This window comes from Catharus ustulatus, chromosome 3, assembly GCF_009819885.2.
Source record: "Catharus ustulatus isolate bCatUst1 chromosome 3, bCatUst1.pri.v2, whole genome shotgun sequence".
NCBI lineage: Eukaryota > Metazoa > Chordata > Aves > Passeriformes > Turdidae > Catharus > Catharus ustulatus.
In genome coordinates, this window is record NC_046223.1 from 119,514,955 (window position 1) to 119,540,004 (window position 25,050).

At 52.7% G+C, this 25,050-nt stretch overlaps 1 protein-coding gene across 1 annotated transcript; it reads left to right on the forward strand.

Annotated features, from left to right (window-relative positions):
- The first annotated feature begins 165 nt into the window (after window positions 1-165).
- Window positions 166-24,625, forward strand: HADHA (hydroxyacyl-CoA dehydrogenase trifunctional multienzyme complex subunit alpha). Its single transcript, XM_033055585.1, has 20 exons — window positions 166-259; window positions 5,238-5,279; window positions 5,365-5,435; window positions 6,440-6,573; window positions 7,604-7,742; window positions 8,611-8,730; window positions 8,809-8,911; window positions 13,050-13,172; window positions 13,573-13,691; window positions 14,343-14,399; window positions 16,137-16,246; window positions 16,945-17,079; window positions 17,814-17,985; window positions 18,609-18,695; window positions 20,105-20,245; window positions 21,318-21,386; window positions 21,616-21,811; window positions 22,146-22,260; window positions 22,990-23,135; window positions 24,087-24,625. Exons 1-20 carry the CDS (start codon window positions 172-174, stop codon window positions 24,230-24,232), a joined length of 2,313 nt encoding a protein of 770 aa, XP_032911476.1. The 5' UTR covers window positions 166-171; the 3' UTR covers window positions 24,233-24,625.
- The last annotated feature ends 425 nt before the right edge of the window (window positions 24,626-25,050 follow it).

Genomic DNA, 25,050 nt, shown 5'->3' on the forward strand with positions numbered 1-25,050 from the left:
GCGGATTAAAAATACCCGGAACACCGCGGAGAGCCGTGACACAGCGGTCACACCGTGCTGGCAGCAGTGAGATGCGCAGGCAGCGCGGCGGGCAGCGCGGGAGGGGCGGTGTGGGTGGGGCGGGCGCGGTCAGGCCCCCGGCGGCCTCTCCCTCATTCGACCTCGGCGAAGATGGCGGCGGCGGTACGAGCCATCGGTAGCCTCGGCCGCCTCCCAGCCGCCGCCAGGGCCGGCCCGACGCGGCACACCGCGCCCCGCGGTGAGCGAGGGGACGGCGGGGAGCGGGAGCGGCTGGGGTGCGGTGTGCTCCGAGTGAGGGGAGCACTGAGGGATGGGGGGCGGTGAGGGGTAAGGGACGGAGATACTGGAGGGGCGTTGAGGGGTCATTGAGGGGAGGGGAGCACTGACAGGCAGGGAGACAGCGAGGGTCGGGGGAGCACTGAGGGACCGAGGGCTGGCGTGGCATGGGGCGTGCTGAGGAGTGAATTCTGCGGGGACAGTGAGGAGACACTGAGAGGTGGGGAAACACCGACAGGGCGGGAAGAGGGCGAGGACTGGGGTGGGATGAGGAACAGGGTGGCGCAGAGAGGATTTCCTGGTGCTGTGGCAGGGCTTGGGGAGTGTCCCGAAGGGCTCTTAATGTGGAGTGACCGTGGGGGCTCTGAGAAATGAGGTGTTCCCAGGGAAGGGTCTGCACTGGGGGATCCCCGGGGGAGCTGTACGGTGCGAGGTGTCCCCACGTGTGTCTGTGCCCCGTGTGACAGGTTTGTCCCCACGGCCTGGGAGACACCTGGCAGGTCCCCAAGGTCAGTCCCCCCATGTCCTGGGGTCTCTGGTGGTTGTGTTTCCCCATGGGGGACACCCTGCCGTGCCCGTCCTTGCACTGTGGGACTCTGTACGCAGTTCTGGGGTGTCCCTGTGACCTGGCATGGAGGGGGGGACACACCCCCCTCAGGATGGTCCCTGCACGTGAGCTGAGCCACAGGGAGAGAGTGTCCTTGTGCCCTGACCCATGTGCCTGTCCCCAGTGCCAGCTCAGAAAGGAGAGGGTGTCCCTGTGTCCTTGGGGATCCTGTGGCTGCCCTCCAGGCACGAAGGTGTATCCATGGCAAGGGCTATCCCTGTAATCCCTCCTGGATGGGAGGAGGGTGTGCCCAGGGGTCTCCAGGTGCTCCGTGGAGCTGAGGGAATTGGGATTGTTCAGCCTGGAGAGGAGGAATCTCTGGGGAGAGCTCTGAGCACCTTGCAGGGCCTGAAGGGGCTCCAGGAGAAGGATATGGGACAAGGGATGGAGGGACAGGACACAGGGAATGGCTCCCAGTGCCACAGGGCAGGGCTGGCTGGGATCTTGGGCAGGAATTGTTCCCTGGCAGGGTGGGCAGGGCTGGCACAGGGTGCCCAGAGCAGCTGTGGCTGCCCCTGGATCCCTGGCAGTGCCCAAGGCCAGGCTGGACACTGGGGCTGGAGCAGCCTGGAACAGTGGGAGGTGTCCCTGCCATGACAGGGGTGGGACAGGATGGGCTCTGAGGTCCCTTCCCACTTAAACCATTCCAGGATTCCATGATTTTGTGTGAGGCATCTCCCCTGCCAGCTCAGGCAGGGCTGTGGCTCTCTGCTGCCTGTTCACACAGCTGGCTTGGTGCTTCCTGGCACCTGGAAGATCTGGAAACCTCATATTTGAGCACTCTAAGGGCCTCAGAGTCTGGTGTGGATGTCGACCCAAAATCCAGCTGTGTTTCCTTTGAACCCAAATTCATCAGTGCTGGGTTCAGAGCTGGACTCAGGCTCTGAGAGCTTTTCCAACATGAGCAATTCCACGACTCTGGGATCACAGCTGTGCTCCATGCAGCCTTGGAGCAGGTCTGTACGTGACAGGGTGCTGCAATCACTGATGAGGAGACTTGTGGCAGCTCCAGGGAGTTCTCAGGCTGGTGCTGGTTGGAGTTCTTGTTCTACCTGGTAAAGCTCTTCACAACAAACAGCCCTGGAGCTGCTCTGAGGACGCTGTCCCTGTTCATAATTAATTCATACCCTTGTTCTGCCTTGCAAAGTGTTTGGGAAGGGGATGCAAAGCTCTCTGGGACAGCCCAAAGGCAGGGAGCAGTCAGGAGCCAGGTGAGCTCCAGGCTGGCTGTACCTGCTGGGCCACATCCAGCTCCCTGCAGTGGCTTGGGAAGCTCAGTGTGCCAGGAGCTTCCCATCTCACGGGTCACAGGTGGCCTGAGCTTCATCCCATCCATCCTGCTGGGGCTTGGGCTGCTCCAGGACTGGAAAAAAGCTTTTTCCCTGAGCCAGCACCCATGGAGGCTGTTCCCAGTTCGAGTGGTGTGCCACATCCTGGTGAGTGGAAGGGCAGGAAGGGGAAGGGCTGGGCAGGGAAGCAGCTGAGGCAGTAGCAGGGAAAAGGGAAAGTGGGAAGGAGCAGGCTGGGCTGTGGGGTGGGTGCTGTCCATTCTCAGGTGCATCCAGGTCCTGTTGGTGTCCAGTCTTTGAGCTGGAGTGAGACTGGAACTGATTTTCAGGGCTTTAATGTGGATTGAGGGATGGGATATGGTGGAATTCTGAAGCTGGGCTTCTGCTTCCTGCAGCATTTTGGAGGATTTTTCTGGCTCCACTCTTGGCACATTCCCATTGCAGTGCTGCAGGGATCAACACCTAAAGCAGATGTGCAGGAGCAAGGAGCTGCTTTTGCTTCCTGGCAAAAGATGTTTTCCACAAATATTCTGGGCTTAAACTAAACCACTGTCAGGCTGCAGAAACCTCACTCCAGTGTTAACCAGCACCTCTCCCAAAAGAGTTTATATTCAAGTGGAGTGAGATTTGTACAGTTGTGCCCTTGGCTTATTTTTTTCCTGCTTCATCTCTATTTTTTTGTGTGAGAATGAAAAGGCAGAGTGGAATTGAAGGCTAAAGGTTTCCATGGAAGGAATCTGTTTGGGAGCTGATATGGGAAAGGAGAGAGTAAAAAACATGGAATCCCAGACTGGTTTGGCTGGGAGGGATCTTAAAGCTCATCTTGTTCCACACCCCTGCCATGGGCAGGGACACCTTCCACTACCCCAGCTTGCTGCAAGGATTGAATTAATGAACTCAGGGAGACAGTTCAGCCCTTGCCTTCTCTTTAAAGAGGTTGCATGGCTTTTATTGGCTTAAAATATTGCTGTTAAAGGTGCATGGTGTTCTGCTGGGCAGCATCTCACCAGAGGAATGGAATTGTTATCAGCCCACACTTGGTTTGTGGGACTTGAATGTTGGTGCTTGTTTTCAGGAGCACACAAAGAGTTTAGGGAAATTGTAGGTGGAGCAATAGATATTGCTGAGGAGTGGGAGCCAGTTCTGTGTTTGTTTGTAAAATGCTGCTGTGGGCACATGACACACACACACACACTCCAGACCTGCTTGCTGGGCCAGCCTGACGCTGAATTTCCATCCCCACGGCATCACAGTGCATATCCTGGGCTCAGGAATGGGAGCAAAGGTCAGTCCCTGCTGCCAGCACCCCGGACAAGGTGGAAAGGAGGCCAAAGTGCAGCCCTGAGCCCCTGTCACGGGGCTGTGTCAGGGGGAGACACCTGCTGGGGAGCACAGTTTGCAATTTATTCTCCTGGTGTTGGATTTTTCTCCCTGCCTGCTGCTGGGAAAGGGAATGTTTCATTGCTGAAGGTTTTATCAGTGATGAGCAGAACCCTCCCCTGGCTGGCTGGCTGTGGAGAGCAACCTTGGCAGGGATTCAGCCTGGATCTGACTTAGGGGATCCTCAGGGTCAAGATCAAGGTTGCTTGAATGGAGCTGGGGTTTATTTCTGTGCTGTGAGATCGTGGGCTCAAGCACAATTTCTGAGCAGGAAAAGGAGATTTATGAGTCAGAACCTTGTGGGCAGGACTTGTTCACCTCGTGGGCTGAGTTTGCTGAGGGCTCTGGAGGAAGATGATGTGTTGGTGTGCTTTGTTTGTCATTATCAGAGGTGGATCCAAGAGCTGGGCAGGGACCTGGAGGGACAGGACACAGGGAATGGCTCCCACTGCCGGATGGGACATGGGGCAGGAATTGTTCCCTGGCAGGGTGGGCAGGGCTGGCACAGCTGGGGCTGCCCCTGGATCCCTGCAGTGCCCAAGGCCAGGCTGGACATTGGGAATTGGGACAGTGGGAGGTGTCCCTGCCATGGCAGGGGTGGCACTTTGAGGTCCCTTCCCACCCAAACCAGTCTGTGAATATTTTGTTCATAGATGAAGGCAAGAATAAATATTTTGTGAGCCCTCCAGTTGCACCCCCTGAGATCTGTGTGGTCACAGGACTGGCCCCATTTGCTGGCACCAGAGATTTTACAGAAATACCCTGGACAGTTGTGTTTGCTCTGTAGGGAATTCACCTTGGAGCTCCCTGTTGGAACCCAGAAACTTGGGATTTCTGAGCTTTCTGTGCTGACACTGACCCCCAGGAGGACCTGAGGCCTTGGGGAAGGCTCCAAATGGGAGTGATGGAGTTAAAATCACTGGTGTGTGGTTAGAATAGAAATGTGTGATTGCACAGGGTGAAGGATTTGGAATTCAGGTTTTTATAATATAGTAATGGGTATGGGACAAAATGAGGGATTTTGGGTATTGTCTCCTTTTTGTTTTCTCCTTCCTTCTTCTCCATGATTTCAGGCAGCAGTTTGTGGTTGGACAGTCAGTGCTGCACTGTGGGTCACAGGAGTTTGGTTATTGGGTCAAAAGGATAAATAATATAAATATTAGTTCTTTATTGAACTGTTCAGCTTTAAAAGACCTTGTAGCTATCTAGGTTCACCTCCATTTTGCTCACTTTTAGCTGGTAGCTAGAAGTGTTGCAAAACTCTCTGTACTTTAGATATTTAATAAACAACCAAGCCCAAACCTGAAAAAAATCATCTCCTTCGTGTTTTTAATCTTAACTCTAAGTAAAGACAAAAAAAAATAAAAACAAGCTACTAACTTAGTCCAGTTGCAGCTTTACAGGTCCCAAAGTGCAGGAAGGTTTAGCAGGAGAGGTTGGAGTGAGGATGATGAGGCAGAGCTCCCTGTGCCCCCTGCTGCATCCCTTGGCTGTTGGTTGGGAGGAAGGATTTCATTGTTCTGCTCTGCTCTGCTCTGCAACCTGCTGGACTCTGGTGGGGCACAGGTCAGGCTGTGAGGGGAGGGTTTCCAAAATGTGCCCTTGGCAGGAGAGGGGAGCTGGGAGAGAGAATTCCTGTAACACCTGTGACTTCTCCTCCTTAGGTTATGCCTGCCGTAACATCTCCACCTCCAGTGCCCTGCAGAGTAAGTGTGAAGCTGTTCTATAAATCCCTTTTTTCCCTTAAAATGCCTGGAGCAGGAGCTGAGGCAGCCTTGTGTTTGCTTGCAGACAGAACCCACGTCAGCTGTGATATCAAAGGGGATGTCGCTGTCGTGCGCTTCAACACACCAAATTCCAAGGTACTGAAAATTCCCATTGCAGGCTCAGAGCTCTCCTGACCTTACAAAGTTCAGAGCAAAGGAGAAGTAGGAAGAGAAGATTTGGGGGTTTTAATGAGACATCTGGAGATGCCTCTTGTGTGTGCCAAGCTCATTTGTCTCTCCTAGACACGAGTGCCAAATCTTAAGAAAGACTTTTTTAAAAAAATTAAATCTTACTTAGTTCTTGTATTCAGTAAAAAAATGTGTCCATACTTCAGTAATTTGGAATCCATAAATGCTTTTGGTTCTATTATCATGAATACAATATAAATAGAACCTAATTCTCATTTTCTAGGTCAGCACAGCTGCATTGTTCAGGTACCAGGGGGCAGGAACTCTGTAAATGACATCTAAAAGTGCATTTTGAATTTTGAAAATGCAGTAGTGAAGAATTTCAGATGTCATCTCACAGATGGAAATGCTCTTTATGAGCAATGGTACAGCTTGCAATCCAAACCTGGCTTTTAAAGCAAAGCAGCTGAGCTGCTCTGATATTATACAAGATAAAAAGATTGATCTATACTGCTGTGAAAAATCTTGTATTAATTGTAACAGGGAAGAATTTTTATATATCCCTTTCCTTTGAGGAGAAACAGCAGTCTGAGGCTTGAAATATTCTATTTGATGTGAGGATTTGGTGGTACCTAAAGAGCCCAGGCTGGATTTGTCCTGCTGCTTGTCCTGCTTATTGCAGCCTTTCAGTAAAGCTGGAGGGATCTGGGGATGGTGTCCCTGCTCATTGCAGGGGGTTGGATGAGATGACCTTGGAAGGTCCCTTCCATCCCAAACCATTCTGTGATTATATGGGAAAAAAACCAAACAAAAACCAGTTTGAGTTCATTTGGGGCCACAAACCCACTGATGGGATGGTTAAACTTCCTAATTAAAGGTGCCCTGCTGCAGGGTTGTATCCTGGAGTGGTTTCTGTGCTAGCACAGGGCTGAATTGACTCCTGCTGACTCCTGGTGCTGCTTTGTTGCCAGGTGAACACCCTGTCCAAGCAGCTGAGCGCAGAGTTCACCGACGTCATGAACGAGATCTGGGCCAACGAGGCCGTGAGGAGCGCCGTGCTCATCTCCTCCAAGCCTGGCTCCTTCATTGCTGGGGCAGATCTCAAGTAAGCACAGGGCTGCAGGAGGTGATGGAGCTGTCCCTGAAATCCAGCCATGACATCTCCCTGGGGTGACATCCCCATGCTGGGGGGTTCAGGGGTGCTGGAATGAAGTGAGGAGCTCAGCAAAGAGGGATGTGAGGAGTCCTTAAAGCCCTCCTGGCTGTGACACTTGGTCACTCCTTCCTGCAGCCCAGGAAACCCATCCTGCCTCTGGGGTGGGCACTGGGGTACAGCAAGAGTGGCTAATTCACATGCAGGACTGGTTTAAGCTGGGTTGGAGAGCCTGGCAGCCTTCCAGCCTGGCCCCTGTTTTGGGCAGGGTTTGGCACTCTGCCCTGTGCTCAGCAGCCTCCCAGGGTAACTTTTTCAGGATGTGGGATGATCCTGTGGGATCACTGGGACCTGGAATGCCATTGCTCCTGCTGCTGACACTGAATAGTTGCTTAAAGACATTAAAAACCAGAAAGCTCTGAGGAAAGAAGGTAAATTAACATTAGACCCTCCTAATGTGTGACATTTTTGGCTGGCTTTGTCCAGGGACAGAGGCTCCCTCCCTGTTCAGGAGGGAAGGAGGTGAGCAGAGTAAAATCCAGGCTGTGGTTAAGAGCACCTCCAGCATCCCAAATTACTCCTGCCTGGCAAAGGCTGAGAGCCTCCAGGGGAATAATTGGCACAGGGAGTCTCTAATTGGCACTGTGGCATCAGAGCAGTGGCCACCTTCTCTGGAGAGTGATTCTGGGCTCTTTCTGGCAAGTGCTTTGAGGCTTCCTATGACCCTTCCTGTTCTCCCAAAGAGCTCTGGCACAAGGGATCCCATCAGTGCCTCAGGCACAGCCCATGTGCAGGGTTTAGACCAGACCCTGCTGGATTTAGTCTCCCTGTGTTGTCTGATCCAAAACTGGGGCCTGAAAGCTCTTTCCTGCAGGTCAGGCACTGGAGACTGTGGGGAAACAGGGACAAACTCAAACCTCTCATTTTCCTGCTGTTCTGTCAGTGCTTTTCCCACCCTGATCCACCTCTCTCCTCCCCCCAGCATGCTTGAAGCCTGCAAGACTGCTCAGGAAGTGACTCAGCTCTCTCAGGATGGACAGAAGATGCTGGAAAAGATCGAGAACTCTCCAAAGCCGGTGGTGGCTGCCATCAGTGGCAGCTGCCTGGGAGGAGGGCTGGAGGTACTGCACAATCCTGGGGCTCACAGCAGGAGGGGGAGCTGACTCTGCTGCTTCTCTGCTTACCCAAATGATTCCAGCAGGACTGGTAGTGTGAGATGAATTTGGGAGCTGATGAGGGCTCGTTACATCATGTAAATGAGTTTGTGGCAAGTTAATGGCTTGGTTGTGCTTCAGGGCTCAGCCATGTGAGTTCTGCTGCTGTGGAAAGAGAGCAAATCAAATCTGAAGCTGTGAGAGCCAGGCTAATATTTAGAGGAGTGTCCAAGGGAAAACTGGTTGTTTCCAGCAGGCATTGGATCTGCTTCAATGCTGCTGGCAGAGTTCAGCCTGGAAATTGCTGCTTTTCAGATGAAGTGAGCCTTGTATCCCAGCAACTTCCATTCTTTGTGGGGCTGCTGTGAGAGGGGTGAGTGTGGGGGCCCTGCCAGCAGCTCCACTCCAGCATCTGGGCTTGTTCTGCCGTGTCATCTCCATCCAGGATTTTGGGAACTGTGAGGCTCTGCTGATTTCTGGAGCAGAGTTGTTACTAAACAGTGTCATCTTGGAAAATACTCTTTTCAGTTTGTACTGATTTCTCAGGATTTTTACACCCACTGTGTTGACTTGGAAGTCCAGGGATAAACCAGGAATCATAGCTGGTCTGTGCTCTTGGTGTAGTGCATTAATTAAACCCTTGATGGTCTAGGTGAGATTTAAAATCATCTTGGGAGTTTGATGTTTCATCTCACACCTGCTTGCTGTCAGAAGGAGCCATCAGAGGGAATTTGGGCAGGAATTAGGGCAGGGTCCTGAGGAGAGAGCTGTGGGGTGGGTGCCCAATTCTCCTGTTTTTCACAGGGAAACCTCTCCTTGTCTCTTCCATTTTAAGGTTGCCATTGCCTGTCACTACAGAGTAGCAACAAAGGACAGGAAAACAGTTTTGGGAACACCTGAAGTGTTGCTGGGTCTCCTGCCTGGAGCAGGGGGTACTCAAAGGCTGCCAAAGATGGTGAGTAAGAGAAAAACCTGACCCCATAGCCCCTTCTGCCTGGCAGGCTCCCACTCTGGACTCTTTGTGCCCTTCTAGGTGGGACTCCCTGCTGCCTTTGATATGATGCTGACTGGGAGGAACATCCGTGCAGACAGAGCCAAGAAGATGGGGCTGGTTGACCAGCTGGTGGAACCACTAGGTGAGAATTGGTGTCCCTCAGTTCCTTCATGTGCTGCTGCCTGTCAGGGAACCTCTCCCCTCACCAAAATGTGTGGAGAGATCTTGTGGGAAATCTCTGTTCCCGCCTTAAAAGCACAGGGACCTTGAAATGTGAGGCTGCTGCAGAAGCTGAGTGAGGAGGAGAGGTCAGCATGGAGGGCAGGCCTGCTGCTCTCCTTAAGCTAATTATCCAGATAAGAGCCCACATTTGTCATTTCTCATGTCAGAGGACAGATTGCAGCCCCTAATGGAAGGACAATAGGTGCCTGGTGTCTGTGTTCCTGCAGCCTGCAGATGGTGATCCCTGGCAGGAGCTGCAGCAGGCAGCCCCCATGGCTCAGGCACCTGGAATTGGCAGCTGGCTCTCAGCTGGGTGGAGAAATTCCCTGCAAACTGCAGGATTCCAAGTGCTGAGCAGGCTGCTGAATCATGTCTTGCTCCCAGAGTTCTTTCACTGGGGCAGCTTTCCTGGAAGGTGACTAAATGGAGGAGTTTGAGGAGCAAACCCTCCTAAGAGGTGTCATCAGCCCCACTGCAGAGTTAGAATGGAAGCCACTCAGGCAGAGCATGGCCAGAACACACTGGTGGTGCTGAAGAAAAGAAAATTAATTAAAAGCTGCTGCTGCCCACCCAGAGCTGTGCCAGGAAACCCTGGTGCCTGTGCTGTCCCACAGGCTCAGCTGGATCACAGGATCATGGAATGGTTTGGGTTGTGAGGGACCCTAAAGCCCATCCAGGGACATGGACAGGGACAGCTCCCACTGTCCCAATTCCCAATGCCCAGCCTGGCCTTGGGCACTGCCAGGGATCCAGGGGCAGCCCCAGCTGCTCTGGGCACCCTGTGCCAGCCCTGCCCACCCTGGGGGATCAGCCCAGGATGCACAGATATCCTTAGCTTATCTTCAGCTGTATTCATTCCTGTAAAACAGATCCCTGGTTCTCAGGCTGGAGTTAAAATTGCCTGGATAAACTTTCCCCCTTGAATTGTTTTTTAAGAGCTCACAAATGTGGCTGTTTATACCCACAGTTACCCCAAGCTGCTGAAAGGGAACGTGAGCTTTGTGAGGAGCTGCTGGGAATCCTGGCTCAGCCCAGAGGAGCACGTAGGAGGAACACAGAAATACAAATCACATGCAAATATTGGATGTGTTCCTTGTTATCCAAACAGCAGGCAGTGCCAGGAGGGCTCCTGTTCACTCTGTGTCTGGGGAAAGCAGCTCTACCTGGGGTGGTGCTTTAACTGATGGCAGAAAGCTTGCAAGGAGACAGACATCATCAATCAAGAGGCAATTTCAGGGCATGCAATCAGGTCTCCTGTAGCAGGGAGCTCTGCAGCATCCCCTGGATCCAATTCTGGCATGTGCTATTTATAAAACAAAGCAGATGGGAGCAGACAGCTCAGAGTTCCTGGGTTAGGACACAGCAAAACACTGGGAATTAGCTGCAGGTGAAGAAAACCCACAAATGTGGGGTCAGCCCCTTGGTCTGAATGGGTCTCACAGTTCAGACTTTGAAAAAAAAGCAATTTTCTTCAGCAAATTTTATTTAGAGTGTCAGAATCCAGCACTTGTTAATGTATCCAAGCTACTCAAAATGTGAAATCAGGGATTGACATCTTGTAATTTATATCAAGTTATAAAGCTGAAGGTCTCAGCCTTTAATGGTGAGAAGAGAATTTGGAAGCTGGTGAAGTCTGAGCTCTCAATTCCCAAATGCTCTTGGGTTTCCAGTGAATTCTCTAAAACCCCCTGGGCATTGCTGAAATGCAATGCTGAATTATGCAGCAGCTCTGAGCTGTATTTTGCCTGCTGCCTGTTAAATCAACGATGTTGTTTTATTTTCCTGTTTTTCCTTGGACTGGCTCTGACATTCTGCCAGAGCAGGAGGGAGACTTCCACAGGGAGCTTCCCTGAGATGTCAGAGTGTTTGTGCTGCTTTATCTCCTTCTTGCTGAGAGACTCCCTCAGCAGCAGCTTCTGGGATCTGCTGTGTGAAAACCTCGAGTTGTTACACAGAGAGGTGAAACAGGAGGGCCACAGAGATGCTCCAGGCTGGGAGAGCTGGGGGTGCTCACCTGGACAGGAGAAGGATCCAGGGAGAGCTCAGAGCCCCTGGCAGGGCCTGGAGGAGCTCCAGGAGAGCTGCAGAGGGACTGGGGACAAGGATGGAGGGACAGCACACAGGGAATGGCTCCCAGTGCCACAGGGCAGGGCTGGCTGGGATCTTGGGCAGGAATTGTTCCCTGGCAGGGTGGGCAGGGCTGGCACAGGGTGCCCAGAGCAGCTGGGGCTGCCCCTGGATCCCTGGCAGTGCCCAAGGCCAGGCTGGACACTGGGAATTGGGACAGTGGGAGGTGTCCCTGCCATGCCCAGACCTTTAACTTTCCCTTCCCAGCCAAACAATTCTGAGTTTCTGTGATTAAAACCTTACAGCTGAGGACCTCAGCCTTTTGTGGAGGATGACAATAGTGGGAGGGAATTTCTGATTTTGGATTTAATCTGTCTCCTCTGTCAGGGTGTGTGTGGGGTGTTCCCTTAGCTCTGAGGACTCTGCAGTGTGTTTGGAGTTTGTGTGATGGTGAATGGCCCTGCCCAGCTGCAGGGTTCTGATCTCACCAGTTCTGTTCAGCCCAAAGTTGCACATTTAGCTCCAGGGTGCAATAGGTGACCCTGTGCAGCTTTACCAGGCACTGCTCTGTCTTTAATGACTCAGAGTTTGCCTCTGGCAGCATCTCACAGCTCCCTGATCAGCCCTGTGCTGTCCCCTCCTGTCCTGATGATACAATTGTCTGGAAATGAGGATTCCTGTGCTTGGAAATTGTGCAACCCACCCTCAGAGGCTGCTGGAACTGGTTTTGTGGTGGCTTGCTTCATTGTGGGACAGCTTTGAGTTGGGCCAGGTGTTGCAGTAGCTGAAGCAGCTGATGAGAGGTTTCCTGCACTGAGTTCAAAGGTTGGAGTGGTTGGACATTGGCTCCAGTGCAGGGATTTCCAGGGATTCAGCTCTCCCAGAATGCTGTCTGTGTATTTAACAGCTCAGGGCTGGCACAGTGTGGTGGGGCACACACAAAGGAGAGGAGCAGCAGGAGGCAGGGGAGGCAGAACACCTCAGTTCCCTCAGAATTCCAGGTGCCTGCAGTTATGTCCAGTTTGAGGAATAAAGGACACAAGTGGCAAAGAGATGCTCAGGAGCTGAAGACACCTCCAGAGAGGTCATGGAACCTCTGTCCTTGGAGGTGACCAGAAGGTCCCTGAGCACCCTGACCTGGTTGCAGAGTTGGATGTACCTTGGCCCTGCTCCCACAGGGAGCTGCCATTCCAGCATTTCTGCACAATGCCCTCTGTATAAATCCCTTGGGGCCTTCTTGTGGTCCCTGCTGAGCCTTTCCACTGCTGATCATAGCCAAGAAAAGCCAAACAGGAGCAGGGAATGTGTAAAGGTGGTGTCTGCACCACTTTATTAGTGGCTTGTCTTCAGTTTCTTCTGTCTTCACTCAGAGTCAGGATTAAAAACAAGGAGGTGAATTTTCTCTTGTTCAGGTTTGGTTGTTTATTAAATCTTATCTAAAGCACAGAGAGTTTGTAACACTTCTAGCTACCAGCCAAAAGTGAGCAAAATTGAGATGAATTCAGCAAGTTACAAGGTCTCTTAAAGCTAAATAACCAATAGAGAATTAACACCTATATTATTTATACTTTTGACCCACAGTGCAGCACTAACTATCCAACCAAAAATTACTACTTGAAATCATGAAGAAGAAGGAAGAAGACAGAAAAAAGAAAACACCCCAAGTCCTCCATCTTGTCCCATACCCATTACTATGTTCTAAAACCTTCAAATTGCAAACCCTTCACCCTGTGCAATCACACATTTCTATGCTAACCACACACCAGTGATTTTAACTCCATGACTCAGATTTGGAAGCTTTCTCCAAGGCCTCAGTCACAAGCAGTGTTCTCCAGGGAGTCAGTGTTAGAAAGCTCAGAACTCCCAGGTTTCTGGGCTCCAGCATCAATGGAGTGGGAGCATTTTAAGCCCATCACATTGTGTGTGGTGCTGGTTTCTCTGCATCCCCCTCCCCCAGGGATAACTTGTGCTGTGTTCTCTGCTCTCCCCAGGGCCAGGACTGAAGACTCCTGAAGCAAGAACAATCGAGTACCTGGAGGAGGTGGCCATTAACTTTGCCAGGGGACTGGCCAACAAGACTGTGTCTGCCAAGAGATCCAGGGGGCTCATGCAGAGTAAGTCAGCATGGAAAATCCCAAGGGACAGCAGTGAGTAATCCAGGCCTTAAGGAGTGACAGGGAGCAGGTACCTCCAGGGACTGTCCAGCTGCAGAGTTTTAGTGGCAAGTTCTGTTCCAGGCTCATGAACTCAAGTGGGAAGAGGTACATGGGACTGCTCCATGCTGATCCTTGATAGCACAGCTCAGAAATGGGGACATCTCTGGGAATTCTGCTCCCCAGGGCTCAGTCTGTCACCAGCTGTGTGAGGAGAACACTTCAGCCCCCTGGAATAATCCATGGAACCCTCTGCTGCCTGAGCCTGGGTTTCTAGTGCAGATATTCCCATTTGTATCCCATTACTGGCTGTGGCCCAGCACTGTGCTCACCCCTGTTCTGTTTGTGTCCCACCTTGCAGGGCTAACAGACTATGCCATGGCTCTGCCCTTCGTCAGGCAGCAAGTTTACAAGACAGTGGAGAGCAAAGTTCAAAAGCAAACCAAAGGGCTCTACCCTGCTCCTCTGAAGATCATCGAGGTAACCCCCCTGCAGGGCAGCTGCATCTGGGGGATTGTGTGGGACAGGCTGAGGGAGGTGATCCCTCCTCTGAATCCATCCAGCATCCTCACAGAGATCAGCCTGAGGAGTGCTGGCTGTGGGGAGGAATTCAGAACCAGGCCCAAAATATGATCCCCAGTGAGGGGAAGAGCAGGAATCCCAGCTGAGGGAGGGCTTAGCTGGAATATTTTGTCCATGAGACTTTGAGCTGCAGTTTTCCCAGATTTTCTACACAGTCTCTGAAGAATTCAACACCATAAAAGCAGAAATTGCTATAATTTTCACAGCACTAATTATATAATACTGTATTAGTCCCCTCTGCTACACAGACATTCTGTTACAGACACTCTGTGAATCCTTATTGTAAAATGACTTTTCACTACTGAAGCTGTTGCCAAGACTTCTCTAAAACCTGTGAAGTGACATTACAGGAGCACAGTTCCTAAAACCATGGAATGGCTAAAAATGAACCTGGGGTAAAATCCTCACCTGTCCTGTGCTGCAAAAGCAGCAGGGACAGGACTCAGGGAGACTGAAATGTGCCTTGAATGTTGGGAGACACCAGGGAATCCTGATAAAGTGTGTGTTTGCAGCATGACTGAACTGTGCTGTGTCTTTACTGCTTTTTAGGTTGTAAAAACTGGTCTGGATCAGGGGAATGATGCTGGATACCTCATTGAAGCCCAGGTAAGGAGAGGGGATCCTGGCAGGGCTCAGGTGTGGGATTAAACACAAAATTAGGGTTTCATTTTCTCATCATCTCATTCTCTTTTCTGATAAAGGTCATGAGCTCAATCCTCACATGAGGCACCACTTAATTTGCTTTTTTTCTTTGCCTTTAGTCAGAGTTGGGATTGAAGTACAAGAGACTGAGGTTTCTGTTTGCACTTGGTTGTTTATTAATTTTTATCTATGTTGCAGTGAGTGCTAGAGCACTTCCAGCTAACAAGTTAAAAATGACAAAATGGAGTTGTATTTTGCTCCTTACAAGGATTTTTAAGGCTTAACTATTCAATTAAAAACTAACATTTATATTACTTACACTTTTGATCTAATGACCAAACATCTCCAGGGCTGGAGCAGGCAAGTGTCCTCACCAGCAGCTTTGTGTATTCCACACACACAAAGTTAGTTTTTTTCCCTCAACCATCCTCATCCCTTCATTTCCCTGCCATAATAAACAACCTATCCCTAATTAGTTTTTCCTCACCAGTCCTGTTTTTGCCACAGTTGTGCTCTGATTTGTTATTTCTGGTGCCACAGAGGCAATCCTGGCTGTGCACAGAGTCACAGGTGGGGGCACTGCCAGCCCTGCAAGACTGAGTCCCCAGCAGCCCCACATTCCATCTGATTATCTGTGTATTTGGGTCATCCCCAAGGTCATTTCCCCTTAAATGCTGGTGAAATCCTTCCATTTCCCTCTTCCCTGCTGTAACTCCCTTCTGTGCCAAGGCTGGTGTGAGCTGAAGCTGCCACCTCAGCAGTGCCCTCCTGGCTGTGCCCCATCCCTGCTGCTTGTGCATTCCAGCCACGTTTGGTCTGGTGCTGAATAAAAGCCTTGGGATACTCTGTTCCTTACAGCAAAGAATGAATGGGTTTTATTCCCCCAGAACAGCAGCATGGAGATCTTCCCAGAACCCCTGAAGAATAATAAGTGTCAGCCTTGTGGCTTTTTTACTGCCCCCCTCTCTTCCCCCAGACAAGAGTTTTCAGATTCTCCTCTAGGCTTTGTTTTGGGTATTTGAACTCACAGGGCAGTGGGGAAGGAAGGTACAGGCTGCTCCAAACACATTCCCTGCTTTTCCTTGGCAGACTTGGCTCAGCCATTCTTTGTTCTGTGTGTGCTTATGCTTTGTGTTCCTCAGAACATTCGTGCTGAGTGCTGGGAGGTTCTGTGATCCTCTGAAAATAGGATCAGGCTGCTGCTGTCAGAGAGAACTGAGCTGTTGGGAAGGATTTTTGTCAAAGCTTGAGGACAGGGTCCTTCCACCTGGATCTGTGGGGATAATGGCCCAAATTAATGTGGGATGAATGTGAGGGAGGAAGAGTCTCATGTCACTGAGGAACTGGAATCATCAAATCCCAGAATGGTTTGAGTGGGAAGGGACTTTAAATCCCACCCAGTGCCACCCCTGCCATGGCAGGGACACCTCCCACTGTCCCAATTCCCAGTGTCCAGCCTGGCCTTGGGCACTGCCAGGGATCCAGGGGCAGCCCCAGCTGCTCTGGGCACCCTGTGCCAGCCCTGCCCACCCTGCCAGGGAACAATTCCTGCCCAAGATCCCAGCCAGCCCTGCCCTGTGGCACTGGGAGCCATTCCCTGTGTGCTGTCCCTCCATCCTTGTCCCCAGTCCCTCTGCAGCTCTCCTGTTTAATGCCCAACAAGCAGTGGGGAACTCTGCTTCCCTCTTCCCTCTCTTGCAGAGCTTTGGCCAGCTTGCAGTGACCAAGGAATCCAAGGCACTGATGGGGCTGTACCACGGGCAGGTGCACTGCAAGAAGAACAAGTTTGGGAACCCTCAGAAGGAGGTCAAGTAAGTGCCAGTGAGGGATGCCTGAAGGAGCAGTTGGGGGAGCTCTGAAAGGCTCCTGGCACTGGCTGAGCTGTGCATCAGAGCAGAGGTTTCCAATTCACTGTTTGGGATAACTGGGAAGTGATTTTCTATGCCTAGGTAGAGAATCTAGTTCATAACATTACTTGTTTCCTCTAGCATACGGTCTATAAATAATTGCTTAAAAATAATAATAATAAAAAGTTCATAGATACATGAAAACAGCAAAAATACGGAAGGAAAAAGAAGGAACTAGTCTTGCATTAATTACTGTATATATCAAGCAGTAATTAACATCACACAAACTGCTTTGGTCCAAATTTGGTACTTTTTAAAAATTCACAAAAACCCCTCAACTTTATTGTTACTTGTGGCAACTGCCATCATTTTAAAAAAAATAACAAACCCATGAAAGCTCCATTCTTTAGCATCTGAAGATTTATATTGCTCTACCTTTGTTCATAGCAGATTAACCTTTTGAAGGCCAATGGAACAAAGACTATTATTTTTTCAGCTAAATATTGTGAAGTACATTTTCTGTTCAAAACCTTGCTTTTGGCTGACCCACTGCAGTTTGGAATCCTCACTCAGGTGGATGACAGGAGCTGTGTGAGCAGCAGTGAGGGGAGCTCAGCCATGCCCAGCTCTGAATGTGTCCCCTTGTCCTTCCTTCCCTGCAGGACTCTGGCTGTGCTGGGAGCAGGGCTGATGGGAGCTGGCATTGCCCAGGTCTCTGTGGATAAAGGCATCAAGACCATCCTGAAGGACACAGCACAGAAGGGTCTGGACAGAGGCCAGCAGCAGGTCTACAAGGGGTATGTGACTTCAGGGGGATCTGCTCTGGTGGCACTGGGCTGCCTTTAGTCACAGCCCTCCTCTACTGTCAGCATCAGGAGCTCCTGACACTGCTGGATGGCACAGAAAAGCTTTCTTTTAATGTGTCCCCTGTGCCAAGGACACTGTGGTGTCCCTTATCCACTCTCAGGTGATCCCTGCTCACTGTTTCATGTCCCTTGTCCCCTCCCAGGTAATCCCTGCTCACTGTTTCATGTCCCTTGTCCCCTCACAGGTGATCCCTGCTCACTGTTTCATGTCCCTTTTCCCCTCCCAGGTGATCCATGCTCACTGTTTCATGTCCCTTGTCCCCTGCAGTGTGCTGGGATATATTGCCCAGTGGCTCAGCCTTAGCTAGGCAGAGACCTAAGATTGAGCATTAACTTCTAGAACTGAGGAAAGAGTGATTCTGGCTGCCTGAGGGCCCATGTCAGGGTTTTCTCCCTGGGTTTGTTGCCATGTTCTCCTGGCTCTGCAGTCATAGTCCTCAGTTGTGTGTCATCAGGAGTGTCAGTGACTGAGCTTCAGCTGAGCTGTGGGAGCAGGACTCTCCTCTCCTGTGGAAGGAGGGCTCAGAACACAGTGACAGTCCTGCAGGGCTGGAGATGGGGCTTTGGGTGCCAGCTGTGGGTGGGAGACACCAGGGATTCCCTGGTGCACCTCCAGCAGCCTGGCTGCTCCCCTCAGGAGCTGTGACAGAGCTGTCCCTCCCTAGGCTGAACAGCAAGGTGAAGAAGAAGAGCCTGACATCGTTTGAGAGGGACTCCATCCTCAGCAACCTGATGGGGCAGCTGGACTACAAGGGCTTTGAGAAGGCAGACATGGTCATCGAGGCCGTGTTCGAGGACATCAACGTCAAACACAAAGTGCTGAAGGAGGTGGAGGCTGTGAGTATCAGTCCTGAGCAGCCCTGGGTGGTGTCCCCAGGGTTTGTCCCCTCCCCTTTGTGCTGCAGTTGGGTTCTTGGTACAAATCATTTACACCAGGACATGGTGTAAATCATGGTCAGCCTTTCTGTTCACTGGGAATATTCCCTGCTCAATGAGGAACTGGTGGTGAATGGGACAGTTCTGACATTCCCTGATTTCCTGGGAGTGCTCCAAAGGAAGCTCCCATGTGTCTGATGTGACAGTGACAGTGTGATTGAAGTGACAGTGATGTCCTCTGGTATCTCCACACCTTACATTCCTTCACTTGCTTTCCCTTTGTTCCATTCAAGTGCACACTGCTCACTGTGGTGTCCCTTGTCCCCTCCCAGGTGATCCCTGCTCACTGTGTCACGTCCCTTGTCCTCTCCCAGGTGATCCCTGCTCACTGTGTCATGTCCCTTGTCCCCTCCCAGGTGATCCCTGCTCACTGTGTCACATCCCTTATCCCCTCCCAGGTGATCCCTGCTCACTGTGTCCTGTCCCTTGTCCCCTCCCAGGTGATCCCTGCTCACTGTGTCACGTCCCTTGTCCCCTCCCAGGTGATCCCTGCTCACTGTGTCACATCCCTTGTCCCCTCCCAGGTGATCCCTGCTCACTGTGTCTTCGCCAGTAACACCTCTGCCCTCCCCATCAGCCAGATTGCTGCTGCCAGCAAGAGGCCTGAGAAGGTGAGTCCCTACAGCCATGTACCCTGCACTGAGCTGTCCATGCTCAGGTGGCTTTGCTTTAGAGACCTTCTGCTCCCTCCTCAGGACACAGCACAGCCCGTCCTCTGCTCCCAGTGCAAGCTTTGAGCAAAGAGCTCATGGTCAGGGGGCAGGAGGGGAAGGTGGATTCACCCCAAGGGTGATTGATGTTGGTGAGGCAGCTCAGCACACATCAGAAAGATCAGAAAGTGTTGGTGCACGTGGGGGCAGAGGAGCTGTGGAAGGTTGGAGCCAAGTGGGGCTTGGGCTCTGCTCCCAGGGAACAAGGAACAGGATGAGAAGAAATGGCCTCAAGCTGTTCCAGGGCAGGCTCAGGTTGGACATCAGCAGGAATTTCTTCCTGGAAAGAGTAGTGAGGCATTGGAAGGGTCTGCCCAGGGAGGTTTGGAGTCTCCATCCCTGCAGGTGTCCAAGGAATTCCTGGATGTGGCACTCAGAGCTCTGGGCTGGGGACAAGTTGGGGGTCAGGCACAGCTTGCAGAGCTTGTGCAGCCTCAGTCCATCTGAGCAGCAGCACTGATTCTGCAGGGGTACCTGTGCTGCCTGGGAGTGTGAGGTGACCTGCTGGAGGTTCCTGTCACCCTGCTGAGCCTCTTCCTCATTTGCTGTGGGACCTCTGTTAATCCAGATTGCCAACTGAGCCTCATTGGTTCATCCTTACAATTAACATCCTCTTGCTGTTTAAATTGCCTGTGCAATGGCTCTTACAGGGGAAACTCATAGGAAGTCAGTTAACTAATTAGCACATTTTCTTTAATTAGCTTTGCAGCCTGCAGCTCAGCAAGGTGCCTCTGACTTACCCAGGGCTTGGTGCCAAGTGTGGCTGCCAGGAGGCACGAAGGTGACACGCTGATGGCATGGTCACATTCAGACAGTGAGGCACACAGCAGGATAATTCCTCTTCAGCACTGTTCCCTGAAGGCTGCACTTCCCTCTCTAATGAGTTTCTGGATAGAAGCCTTAAATCTCATCCTTAAATTCACTTCCTCACCAAAGACATGCACAGGGGACTCCCTGAGTGCTGCTGCAGTCTGAGCCCAGCACACACAGCAGCTGGGTGGGGCTGCCCTGCCAGCTCAGGTGTCCCTCCAGGTCACACCACACTCATCATTTCCCTGGGGATGAGCTCAGGGATTCCCAGGCAGATTTGGCTGGCAGACCATGAAGTGGTTCTGTAAAAATTGTACCTTAATGCTCGAAGGCAGAGCTCCTGGGCATGTGCTGTGTCCTTGGGAAAACCAAGGAGAGAAGGGAACTGGAGGGGACTCCTGTCACAGAGTGTGCTCAGGGTCCTGCAGCCCTTCCCTCTGCACTCAGCTGATTCCTCTGGGAGCCAGAATCCCTCTGACCCCAGCTCTCCCCTCTGCCAGGTGATTGGGATGCACTACTTTTCCCCTGTTGACAAGATGCAGCTGCTGGAAATCATCACCACAGACAAAACTTCTCAGGACACGGCGGCCTCTGCTGTTGCAGTTGGCCTCAAACAGGGCAAAGTTGTCATCGTGGTGAAGGTGAGGGGACACTGCACACAGCAGGGGCTGGGTGATAAATAAAAGGGGGTTTGTGCACTGAGGGGGAGGGTGAAACATGTCTGGGGACACACTGGCATTGGCTGCTCCTCTGAGAAGTGAAAGGGGAGGTCAGAAAGGGGCTCAGGTGATCCTCACATGTCCCTCAGAGCAGCCAGGGAAAGGCACCTGGCACACGTGCAGGGCCAGCACGAGGAGCTGGCACTCCTGCCCCACACAGCTTCCATCCCAGGCACAGCAGCCTGCACAGGGCTGGCACCACCTCAGCTGCCTGGCAGGCTGCAAGGACAGAGGGTCAGTGGGCAGGAACCCTCCTCTGCTGGGTTACATCTTGAGGGACAGGGGCAGGAACACGTGGAAAAGTGGATTTAGGTTGGATATTAGGGAGAAATTGTTCCCTGTGAGGATAGGGAACAAGGTGCCCAGAGGAGCCATGGCTGCCCCATCCCTGGAATTGTCCAAGGCCAGGTTGGCCAGGGCTTGGAGCAGCCTGGGACAGAGGAAGGTGTCCCTGCCTTTTTCCTGATTGCTGAGGTTGCCAGCAATGCTGAGCACGTCTCTCCTGCAGTGCTGGGAAAACTGGCTTGTCAGAAAGTGCTCTGGGCATCTCCAAACACTGTGGGGACACAGTGCTGCTTCCCTGAGCCTCATCCCCACCTCAGCTGCTCCCTGAAGGGCAGTTTGCAGCTCATCTGTTGTGGAGCAGCAGAGGTGGAACAACTGGCTCATGCTGGTTTCCCTTGTGCTGAGCACCCTTTCCCTCACCAGCCTGTTGGGCTTGGTGAAGCAGTTCTGCTCTGCACCTGCAAGTTTAATAAAACTAGTATAACTAGTTCAAATAAAAACACTGGGATGGGAGCTTCCAGGGAGTAAGTTCATGGAAACCTTCAGACACTGCTGAGCTCTACAGGAAAAAAAAAAAAAAATGTATTCTAGCAGTCCCATAGTGTAGGAGATGGGGTTTGGGGTGTCTGAAGTGCAGCCTGGGCTGTGAATCACAGTTCTGGTGCTGCCAGGAGCTCACCTGCCTCCCTGCTGCATTGCTTTTCCCCAGGATGGACCTGGATTCTACACCACGAGGTGCCTGGGGCCGATGCTGTCCGAGGTGGTCCGAGTTCTCCAGGTGAGTGACCCCTCAGCTACTGAGCTCAAATAACTCATGGAAATTGGTTCTGCTTTACCCTGGCTGTGGACAGGAGAGGATGTGGGTCACCAGCCCTGAGTCTCGTGGTTGTCCCCAGCCTGCTCCTGGCTCCTGTGTGCAGTCAGTCAGTGGGGCTGGGCTCTCTGCCCCACTCTGCTTTATCAGGACCTCATCCCGAGATCCCATCGCTTCCCCTCCTATCCTGCAGGAGGGCATTGACCCAAAGAAAGTGGATGCCATCTCCACGGCCTTCGGCTTCCCGGTGGGAGCGGCCACGCTGATTGACGAGGTGGGCGTGGACGTGGCCACCCACGTGGCCGAGGACCTGGGCAAGGCCTTTGGCCAGCGCTTCGGAGGGGGCAGCATCGACCTCTTCAAGCTCATGGTGCAGAAAGGCTTCTTAGGTGAGCTGCTAAAGGTTTCAGCTAAAGGTTCCCTCCAAGGAGGGCACCAGCACCCAGCAGTGGGAGAACAGCCCTGGGAATGGAGCAGGATTCCCTCCCACACAGCAGTGCTGCTGTTGGTCCTCTGCACCTAGAGAAGGATTGGGGCCTGGCACATTGGCAGCATCTTGCCATGGGCTCAGGTTGGGCTGGGTCCCTTCCCTGTGTGCCCCTGCTGAGGCAGCAGATGTGTGCTCTGAGGTGCTGAGTGCTGGGAGGAGCTGCTCCAGGAGCAGCAGTCACAGAACAAGATGCAGGGTGGCAGGAGCTGACTTGTCTGCTTTGATCCCTGCAGGTCGCAAGGCAGGGAAAGGCTTCTATGTGTACCAGGAGGGAGTGAAGAACAGGAGCGTCAATTCTGGCATGGATGAGATCTTGCAAAAGTTCAGGGTGCCAGCAAATCCTGACGTGTGAGTACCTGTGTGTGAGGCTGGCTCCTGCCCTGCCCAGCTCCTTGTGCTCTGAGCAGCAGCACGAGGTGCATCAGGTGGGGATATGAGCTGGGGGTGCTCACCTGGACAGGAGAAGGATCCAGGGAGAGCTCAGAGCCCCTGGCAGGGCCTGAAGGGGCTCCAGGAGAGCTGCAGAGGGACTGGGGACAAGGATGGAGGGACAGGACACAGGGAATGGCTCCCAGTGCCACAGGGCAGGGCTGGCTGGGATCTTGGGCAGGAATTGTTCCCTGTCAGGGTGGGCAGGGCTGGCACAGGGTGCCCAGAGCAGCTGGGGCTGCCCCTGGATCCCTGGCAGTGCCCAGGGCCAGGCTGGACATTGAGGCTGGAGAACCCTGGGATAATGAAAGATAGCCCATGGAGTACTGGATGAACTTTAAGGTCCCTTCCAATCCAAACCATTCTGGGATTCCATTACATTGCTGAACACAGAGGCTGATCAAGCCCTTACTTTTATTCCAAATCCTGAGTGCCATGCTCCAGGAAACCCTGCTGGGACATGGAGGTTGGACTAGAAGGAGCCCCAGTGGTCCCTTCCAAACTCAGTCATTCCCTGTTTTTGAGTGCCTGCCTCAGGACACATCACAGAGCTTAGCCCTGATCCTCATGGGGATTGGGACACTCCCAGGGCTGGCTCTGTCCCAGCTGTGCTGTCCCTGCCCAGCTCTCACAGCCTCTGTCCCACAGCTGCTCGGACGAGGACATCCAGATGCGCCTGGTGACGCGGTTTGTGAACGAGGCAGCCATGTGCCTGCAGGAGGGGATCCTCAGCAACCCCCTGGAGGGGGACATCGGGGCTGTCTTCGGCCTGGGCTTCCCCCCCTGCCTGGGAGGTGAGTGCTCTGAGCTGGGCTTGGGCCTCCAGAGCTCCCCAAGGGCTGCAGCCGTGTGACAAGGCAGGAATAAAGGCAGGTTTGAGCTGCAGCCTCTCAGTCAGGAGGTTGGATATTGGGAATAATTCCTTTATGGAATAATTCCTTTATGGAATAATTCCTTTATGGAATAATTCCTTTATGGAATAATTCCTGTGCAGAGCAGTGCTGGAGTCCCCATGCCTGGAGGATTTCAAAGCCCTGTGCATGTGGCACTTGGGAACATGGGTTAGTGTTAGTCTCAGCACTGCTGGGGAATGTTTGGACTCAATAGTCTCAAAGGGCTTTTCCACCCTGAATAATTCCATGATTCTGATGCTGTCTCTTGCTGCTGGAGTTCACCAAGGGCTCTTGGACCTGAGATGTGCTTCTGCTATGAGCCTGGTGCTTTCCTCCCTCCTTGAGCCAAGTTCAGACTGAGGGAGCCCCAAGGGGCTTCTTACAAAAGCCTGGAGAGACAGGACAATGGGGAATGGCTTCCCATGGTTAGACAGGATATTGGGAAGGAATGGTTCCCTGGCAGGGTGGCACAGGGTGACACCTGGATGCCCCTGGATCCCTGAAGTGTCCAGGGCCAAGCTGGACATTGGGGCTGAGAGCAGATTGGGACAGTGGGAGACGTCTCTGCCATGGCAGGAGTGAGACTGGGTGGGCTTTGAGGTCCCTTCCCACTGAAACCATCCAGGATTCCATGATTATCCATGTCCCAACTTGTCCCCAGCTCAGGTGAGCAGGGAGCAGAGCCCTGCCTTGCCCTGATGAGAGACTGGGGGGAATCTCTTGTGGAGGGACAAAGCCATTGCTTCTGGATGCTGGGGACCCTTCCAGGCACTTGGTGCTTCTCCTTCCCTGTCCCTGCTGTGTCCCTGTCCCTGCTGTGTCCCTGTCACCGCCCTGTCCCTGTCCCCACAGGTCCTTTCAGGTTTGCAGACTCCTACGGCGCCCGGCAGCTCGTGGACAAACTGCGCAAGTACGAGGCCGTGTACGGCAGCCAATTCACACCCTGCCAGCTCCTGCTGGACCACGCCAACAGCCCCAGCAAGAAGTTCCACCAGTGAGGTGGCCTGGTGACACCCCAAGAGCTCCTCCAGCCGGGCCCTGGCTCCCCACAACACCCCATTCTCCATAGGTTAATCTCCAAAGCTCCCGGGGGAGGAGGAAAAGGAAGGGAAGAAGGAAGGAAGGAAGGAGGGAGGGGGGCAGCAGGTTGCCTCATGGCTTGTAGTCATTTCAAGTGCCTTATCAGCCACTGTGTGTTGGGCACATCCGTCCTGTGCCAGCCTGGGCCTGGGGACTCTGTGCTGGGGGAGGGAATTCCTGCTGCCTCCACCTCCGTGCTGTGGCTTCCAGAGCTCCCAGTCTGGCCAGTAGCATCCAGCTTGTGGCTGGAACCGAGGCCTTGCCTTTCCATAAACATCCACCAAAATAAAGCCCCATCTCCTGGGTTTGGACTCCTGCTTCTCCCATCTCACTGAGGGAATGGCTCAAATAGGGACTGAGTGGCTCAGGCAGTGCCATGGTGTGCTGGGTCCCACAGGAGGGGCAGGATGGCAGCAGTGCAGGACAGAGCACTGTCACCTCTGCTGTCACTCAGGGGCTGTGAGGAGCCTGCAGCTCCCTCTGCTGCAGGGTGAGCCTGGCAGATGGACCTGCCTGTAATTGCAGATGGAGCAGCCAAGGGCCAGAAGGGCCCCCGTGGGGAGAGATCAAGTTAAACTAAAAGGCTTTAAATCTCCAGGCACCTGTCACTGGCCTGCCCCCCCTCCTTGGCTTCATTTCCAGCTTCCAGCCATTTTCCTGCTCCCTGGCAGCCCTTGGGCCTGGAGCTGAATGCTGCTGCTCTTCCTGTCACCTTTCCCTGTCCTTCAAAGCTCCC